Source organism: Stegastes partitus, unplaced genomic scaffold, assembly GCF_000690725.1.
Source record: "Stegastes partitus isolate 25-593 unplaced genomic scaffold, Stegastes_partitus-1.0.2 Scaffold413, whole genome shotgun sequence".
In the NCBI taxonomy this organism is placed as follows: Eukaryota; Metazoa; Chordata; class Actinopteri; family Pomacentridae; genus Stegastes; species Stegastes partitus.
Window position 1 is genome coordinate 442,698 of NW_007578144.1, and position 8,669 is coordinate 451,366.

General features: G+C 39.8%; 1 protein-coding gene across 1 annotated transcript; it reads left to right on the forward strand.

Moving 5' to 3' along the window:
* Positions 1-1,643: 1,643 nt before the first annotated feature.
* Positions 1,644-8,253, forward strand: rbm24b (RNA binding motif protein 24b). Its single transcript, XM_008285704.1, has 4 exons — positions 1,644-1,949; positions 2,869-2,992; positions 3,902-3,956; positions 6,700-8,253. Exons 1-4 carry the CDS (start codon positions 1,779-1,781, stop codon positions 7,058-7,060), a joined length of 711 nt encoding a protein of 236 aa, XP_008283926.1. The 5' UTR covers positions 1,644-1,778; the 3' UTR covers positions 7,061-8,253.
* Positions 8,254-8,669: the final 416 nt, after the last annotated feature.

An 8,669-nucleotide genomic window follows, 5' to 3' on the forward strand; every position in this document is an offset into this window, starting at 1 on the left:
GGGGATTGGCGTGTCACTGCACTCCATGTGCACAACCCCCTCCACTTGACCTTAACCTTAACCTTTTCTTAAGTTATTTTAACAACATAAAAAGACACAAAAATGCATAGACATGGCACGCGAAATATTGCAAGTGGCATGCTTTCTATACATTATCCCAGCATATCACATTTCAGGAGGCCCTGTCCATCTTATTTTTACAATCTACTGGCCTGATTTACTCTTTGTGTCTTTTGTTTGTCTTTAAATGTGCATGTGGCACCTCTTCAGTGATAAATGAATTCATTCTAGTTAATTTATAAACCTGTGGACTTCAAGCACATATGTGTTTCAGCAAGATCACACACATCTGTGTTTTATATACTGAAGCATTAGTGTCATTAGGCCTGGGCGTTCGAGGCTACATGCCTAAATGTTTGATGTATAGATGTACATTTTTTTTGCTTTTATTTTTCTGAAAATGTACTAAAACCCTCAAAAATAATATGATAGAGTTGATCCAAATAGATTTTCATAAAAGTCTGATCTGTTTACTAAAGTCAGAATATTTTTCGTTCACTTTGAGCGTTTTATTTTGGATAATTTTCTGCACACTCTCACAGCCGGATGCTTGCAGTAGCTACATCATTGTGTATGGATGCTTCCTACAGCTACCCTCTCTAATCATTAATGCACAAAATATGACAACAGGTAGCAGAGTATCAATTAAAAGCCATTTTATTTGTCATTCTAAGTTGCTGTAGGTAAATAAGTTGTCATTCAGCTATTGGACAGTTGTTTTGTCAGCAACACAGACAGCAGATTCGTCCGGATAATAAATATTGGTGGTGTTGAGATATGGGACTTTATGGCTGAACTTTCTCCTGGACTATTTAAAGGGTCAGTGACACACATTACAATCAAAATAATATTTTCAAAGGCACAGCTTTACATCTGGCAGTGATATTAAGGGGAGCCGAGCATAGAAAGAAAGTAAGATGACTATTTTGCAGAGAGCTCAGTGTCTCACATTTTCTGTGTTTATTTAATTCAGAAATCATTTGAAAATGGAGCAATTATCAGATTAAAACCTAAAGATTTCTGGGCTGGGCTGAATCAAGATCCAAACAAAGCCTCTGACAGGCCTGATGGGTCTCCTTTAATATTACACCTGCTGTGTCAACACACATGCAGGCATGATTTGCTCCTCTTTTGTGGCTTTTGTTTGGGGAAGCAACCCCTTTAAATGTTCATGTGGCACATTAATTTTAATCAGCTTAGAAACCTCTGCACCTAAAGCTCAAATGCGCTTCAGGCAGAGTTTTGCTCATTTTTAAAACTGTCTGCACATTCAAAGTATTAAACGATGTACAATATAACAAAAATACAACATATATTAACAATATTTGTACATATAAATTGAATTTAAAAAATAAATAAGGCTACATATATCGCCAGGAAAGCCTTTTTCAAACTTTGGTAACTCGCCTGTTTTTACGCACAGCGCGTCCTTGGCACTGTTTTAGCAGCTGTGCGTCGGTAGGTAGCCTGAACACGTTGCGGTGGTCTGGATCTGGGTGGAGTCAAGTATCTGTGTCACACACTGACAACTGGGAAACCTTCACAACAAACTAACAGGTGTCCTCCTCCTCCTCCTCCTCCTCCTGCTGCTGCTCGTCGTCCTGCTGCTGCTCCTTCAGACGCACAGTCACCGGAGGGCCTCCTGTCCGCGCACTCCACGCTCGTCCCCCATTTTTATCTTCTTTTAACTTTTTTTTTTCTTTAACACATATCTACAAATGATGCACTCGGCACAGAAAGACACCACCTTCACCAAGATCTTCGTAGGAGGTCTTCCTTATCACACGACCGACTCCAGTCTGAGAAAATACTTCGAGGTGTTTGGAGACATCGAGGAGGCTGTGGTGATCACCGATCGGCAAACGGGGAAATCCAGAGGTTATGGATTTGTAAGTGACAAACCTGTTGATATTTCTGAATCGTTTAAAGCTGAAAAGACACGTGGAGAGTCGAGGATGAGGTCGACTGAACAAGTGTCGACACATATCAGGAGCAAAATGTCCTTTTTTTGACAGCAACTTGTTGCGAAATATTGTTCCAGGCAAGATTAGGAGCAAAATAAAAGCTGTCCTTTGACATTATTCAGAGAAGAAAGAACAAAGAATTATTTATAGTGAAATACGATCCAACTACTCTCATATCAAATAGTGCTTTTCTTTTTTTAAAAAAATAGATCCAACTGCACTGTAAAAAGTTATTCAAGGGACCTGTTCCCGCCTTGAATTAAATTCATGGCTGCAAAAATAAAAATGTAAAGCGCAAGCATTTTCTTTTGAAGGATCAGGTTGACATAGTAATGGTTGTAGGTGCATTAACTTAAACTTCTTTAGTTCTTTTAGTTTCATTAGTTGATAAAAACTAAATTCAAGTTGAGGTAACTTGATGAAATTGGTTTAATAATTTAGTTTTTCGTCACCTCGAGTTCAGGAAGTCAAGTCCTCTCCTCTTTCTTCACATGCTTGAACAGTTTTAGGCCATCGGTGGTGGCAATTGCATCAACTTGATACTGTGTGTATTTTGAACTCGATTTTCCGTGTTGCTAAATTGAAGTAGCTTTTAATGAAATTCACTTAATGACTTAGTTTTTCACCAACTTGAGTTCAAGATATCAAGTCATGTCCTCTTTCTCAACATGGCTGAACAACAAATAAAGATTAGTCATTAAGAATACTGTTGATTTTAGACGAAAAGCTGATTATACTATGTTGGTTGAAGAACATTTTATTAGCAGTTGTCATAACTTGTTTTAGGCCAAACTGTGCAGTCCCATCTCCATGTGCTGAACAGAAAATGTGCCGTCTCCTTTAGGTGACCATGGCAGACCGGGCCTCTGCTGACCGAGCCTGCAAGGACCCCAACCCCATAATAGATGGAAGGAAAGCCAATGTGAACCTGGCCTATCTGGGGGCCAAACCCAGGGTCATTCAGCCAGGTGAGTGGACCGCAGTGGCTTTAATGTCAGAGCCAAGGTGACATGCAAAGACACCAGCCCAAAATCCCCACGTGCTGTCACATGCAAGTATTTCGCTGGAGTTGATACAAATCTCTTAAAATATAATCTCTTCGCCCTTTATTCTGCACCTGGAGCCCTCAGATAAGAGAATTAGTTGTGGTTTCAAGTTCCAGGGTCCAAGTTTATTACAAAGGGGGACCATGCTTCTACTGTTTTAGTCCCATCATTGTGGAAGAAGCTCCCTGTTACAGTCATAACAACGCTGTCAAAATGCCATCAATACAGATGTGCATTAGCATAACATTTCATGTTTCACTGTCTTCTTCTTTGAATGCCTTATTCTTGCTCTTTTCCGTAAAGGACCTCATAATCTCAGTTTTGAAAGGTGCTATAGAAATAAAATGTATTATCACGATATTTATTATTATAATTGGGAATAAGCAGCTGTTCATCTTAATATTTAGAGGATGACAGTGCAATGTAGTCTTGAGCTAAGTATTTCTATAATCAAGCAATCACTTTGAGTAATTTCTTAAGGAAAAAAAAGTGAAAATTCTCTGATTCCAGCTTTTTGAACGTGAATCATTTCTGGTTTCTTTGCGGCAGTAAACTGAATATTTTTGGAATGTGGACAAAGCAAGACATTCAAAGACATCATTTTGGATATTTTTCACCATTTTCTGACATGTTATTGGCAAAACAGCTAATGAGAATAATGAAAATGATTTATTTTTACTATTTTATTTTATTTTTTATCTTAACTGCAGCACTGACATGTCTTGGTTATATTTTTCTTTTCTTTTCTTTTTTTTGTCCTGCAAAGAAGCTGCACACTTTCATCAAAATCACCCCTATTTTAAACCAAACTTGCTCTGTTTTTAATTCTAGGATTTGCGTTTGGCGTGCCTCAGATCCATCCAGCGTTCATCCAAAGACCTTATGGGTATGTTGCGCTGCACAACCTTCATTCTTTTCACAAAATCTGTCTTTAAAAAAAAAAAAGAATCTTTATTGATGTCATGTATTTGTTTTTTATTGTTTTAAACATGTATTTATTATTGCCTCCACCTATTTCCATCGTGAATGAGGACATGTGAGTGTTCATGTGTGCTCCTCTGCTTGAGGTTGACTGTGAAGGACGTGAGCGTTTGTCCACAGCCACTGCAGGACTCCTTGACTTCATGTTGTCTATCTCTCTCTGATCTGACAGGCTCGGTAACGGTTAAAATAGCTGATGAAGGGACATGATGGTTTGAGGAATAGCTGAGTCTGCATTGGGCAGAGCGCTAAAGTGTTACCTGTATACTCTGACATACACAAACGAACTGAAATGGTGACTAGATGCATGGAAGCCTTCTGTTTTTTTTTGGTTTTTTTCCAGTTTTCCATAGTACATAGATTGGTGTGTGCCTTGTTTTTTCAGTATGATGTGGTGTTCAGCTTAACTGTGTGCTTATTTCTACTTGCAGTGGGGAAGTTGGGGTGGTGCAGGAGTTTTTTTTTGTTTTTGTTTTTTTAAATTTTGTGCAGATTTGATCAGTTTCAATAGGGAGTTATAACTCTGCAACGGGGGTGTTGATTCTTTTCCCTTTTTAATGACTGTGCTTTTAGCCTGTGGTTTACTTTTTTTTTTTTTTTCACGGTTTCTAGTTTAACATCACGTCGATTGTGTTTTGTTGTCAAAGGGGGGCTCACAGTGTGTCAATTTTTCCAAAATCGATCCCCTGCAACAAAACAAAACCCTGGCTTGCATGTGGGAGTTCTTTTTCTGTTTCCTTACCCATGATGCTGTGTTTTTTATTATTTTTTTTATTTTATTATTAACCTGTTGCTTTCACTTGTAGCTTACATCTACAGGTACGCGATACTGAGCTTATTTTGCTTCTGATAAACCAAAAATAGTTCATCTTTTGTATTTTTTTTCCCCATCACTCCAATGTCTTTCAGTTAAAATTACAATGTGAAGGGGGAACACAGAGGATACAAGAGTATGTTTGGTTGTCCAAAAAGACTCCAAATTAAAGCTGGATGTGACTATTTAGCTTTAAAATAAATGTCTTTTTTATATATATAGACAGTCTCAAATGGTTCCAGCACTATAGGTTGGCGACAGAGATCTTAGCCGGTCTCTTAGGCGGCAGCTGTCGGCTACAGTGATCTGCACAGCCTCTCAAATTCAGATGGAAAATGGGAGTCACTCAGCAGCGCTGTTAATAATGTATGGCACAGACAGGGCCGCTCGGCTGTGGACAACAGGTGGGCCGAGCCATGCGTCCTCGAAGCCTTTTGGTTATGTGCTGGGGATTACCCATGTGTCCTGGTGATTTACAAAGCACCTTTATTTAGCCCTCAACTTGCAGGACGACAAAATGTTCATCCCCTCGCTTTTCAAAAGAGGCGGCTGTGCCCTTTTAGCATTTAAACAGCTGATGTTAAAGAAAGGACGCCAGAATGTCGGTTTCCATCCAACCAACAAGTTGAAAATTAGAACGTAATTTGATTTGTCACATTTCAAAACAAGCATTGTAACCTTATCTGTCATCATTATCCAAGAATATAATACAAAACTGTCAGAACAGAGGGATAGCTTCCCTCTTTGTAACAAGAGCACCACTTTTTTTTTTCTTCTTATCAGCTGGGACACCTCCAGTATGATAAGAAAGAAGTAAAACTGAGGAAAGGTCGCCGAGACATTCGTGCAGCAGAGGCAGCCGCTGCAGCTGACAAACGCTCTGCCATGTGTTACTGAAGGAGAAGATCAGTTTGTCCTTTGGAGATGACAAGGGTAGCAAAAAATAGCAGCGTCCAGCCTCCCCTGTCAGTCAAGTTGTCGTGTGTCTGTTTGTGTGGGGGTGTATGTCTGTTAAAGGGGGAGGGGGCTCTCGTCTGTGGACAGATATATTTCACACCTGCTCCTCAGTATATTTACTGAGGGTGACTTCAACACAAGTTTAAAGTGGGCACAAGTTTACCCAGATACAAAGGCTTGTATTTATCCATCTATGCCCTGACATATATATATATATATAGAGAGAGAGAGAGAGAGAGAGAGTTTTGCTCCTCAAATTGAGATTTTTTTTTCTTCATTTCATCCAAATAAACCCAAGAGGGCCTCTGCAGAACCTAACACTTGATCAGAAACACTGTACGGTTAATCCAGCAGCTACATTGACAGCATTGTAATTCTTTGCATTCCTTTGTTGCTCTTTAAAGACACAAAAAGCCTTTTTTTGTTTGTGTTTAAGGACCCATTAACATGTGTGGGCATGCCTGTATGTGTGGTGTTGTATGTGGACAGAATCCCTGTCCGTTCCTCGTACTGATATGTTGTGGTGTTTTTTGCGATAAGCTCGCATTTTGTCAAATATGGTTTTTCAGTGAAACACTGGGTGCAGAGCTTGGCTGTGTCTTCTCTTAATGCCTCACTGTGTTTCAGATTCAGGTGCTTTTTCAAATTAAAAGCTGCGCTTGTGTTTCCTTTTGTGGTTTTGCTGCTTTTTTAACTTTTCATTTTCTAGGTAGGGTTTTTGTTTTTCAGTTGTTAATGAATGGATTTGCTGTGTTCTGAGGACTGGATTGACATATTTGGCGCCTGCTTCTCAGTTTTCCAGAGTTTAGTTGGAAAGCGTTGGAAAGACGACCTTGTGTTGCTCCGCTCTGAACCTGGGTGTCTTTGTGTCCTGCAGGATCCCGGCCCACTACGTCTACCCTCAGGCCTTTGTGCAGCCCAGCGTAGTGATCCCTCATGTTCAACCTTCTGCTGCTACGGCCACAGCTGCTGCTGCCACCTCCCCGTACCTTGACTATACTGGAGCAGCTTATGCGCAGTACTCTGCAGCTGCTGCCACTGCTGCGGCCGCCGCTGCTGCATATGAGCAGTATCCATATGCGGCCTCACCGGCACCCACGAGCTACATGACCACGGCAGGGTACGGATACACTGTCCAGCAGCCGCTCGCCACAGCTGCCACCCCAGGAGCTGCTGCCGCCGCTGCAGCCTTCAGCCAGTACCAACCTCAGCAGCTCCAGACAGACCGCATGCAGTAAAAAAAAACCATAAAAACTACCTGAAAGGAGGAGAGGATGGTTGTCACTTCCAAGTTTTAACTTAGCAGACCTACTACCAAAGAGCCTGAAGGAAATGTGGAGACAAATGAGGAATTATTGTCTATTTTGTTCAAGCGAGATCAATATTTTTGTCACTATTGGATATAAATAAATATTTAATATTTATTCAGCAGTAAAATATTCAAGTGACTCGCTCGACCTCATGTCAACCATTGCTGAATTTTGTATATATTTAGCAGTGGAACTTGTATAAAAATCCCAAGTGCATTCATGTCTTATGATCAGGTTTCTTCCACACTACTTTGAAAACCAATCGAAACGCTTGCATTCATACTGTTGTCATGGTTGTATGAGAACAGTATTCCACGTCATCATGCAGTTTTCAGTATTTTTAAATAGTTCTGGACCATTATTTTGTTTGGTAAAGCTATGCAGACACTGATGGAGAAGTCAGTGTCTTTATTAGGACTTATCGTTTTCATAATCGTTTGGAGTGAGATAGATTAGACACCCTCATTTAGTTCCCTTTAAAAATGTCCTGTCTTGATACTACGAGACAAAAATGCTGCGGTGAAAGCCGAAGCTACAAAAGCACTCACTTTTCTTCCCTTTAAATTACACCTCTGAGCAAAAAGGGAAGAAACGTTGTTGAATGTGAATCTTTCATTTTGATAAAAATGTTTCATAATGTGCCTTTTAAATTATGCTATTTATGTATTTATTAAGAAACCTTACAGCAATAAACCCTTTACTTGTTTCCGTATGTTAGTACAAAGCCTACTGTGGAAAATGTCCACATGTGCTGCTGCATTTCTCTTGATCAAGAGCACGTGATGGATATTTGAACTTGGCTTGACGAAGAAGCGCTGTGCTCTGTATAAAGAACAAAATATGAGTGGAAAGGTAGCAATAAGTCCAAAGCTTTTTCTATTTTTCTGTAGATTAAATGTTGTCGTCTCTAATAGATTCTTAACTCTTTAATGTCGCTTTTTATACTTGACCATTTGATAAAGGACAGCGTGACGGCTGTTGGCTTTTTAAATTTATCACATTTCATGTCTTTTGACGTTAAATGTTTTCTAATGCAGGGGCGTCGCCTGTTTCACCTTGTAATGCATGACTCAAAAGAATGCAGATATTTAATTTGCGAAATAAAAGGAAACTTACCTTCAGCTTCTTTATGTGTATGTTTTGTCATGTCTGTTTGGTACACAGCTTTTTATTTTTCTGATGAAAATGTGTCATAAAACAAGTAATTCTTGTCAGTCAGTATTTGGATATATACACAGACATCCATGGTGCATCTATATATATGTTATCTCTCACACAGCCCCATACCATCACACTTCCACCTCTGTGCTTCACTGTCAGGACTCTCCATTCACTGTGGTGGTCCTGCAGAGTCACACCAAACATGCAAATTCATCTTGGTCTCATCTGACCAAACAATGTGCTTCTAATATTCGTCAGGACTCTTTGTTCTTTAGCAACTTGTAGTTTTGTACCAAAGAGCAAGCAAGGCTGCTTTTCTATGGATCACATAGAGCAGGGGTGTCCAATCCTGGTCCTGGAGGGCCACAATCCTGCA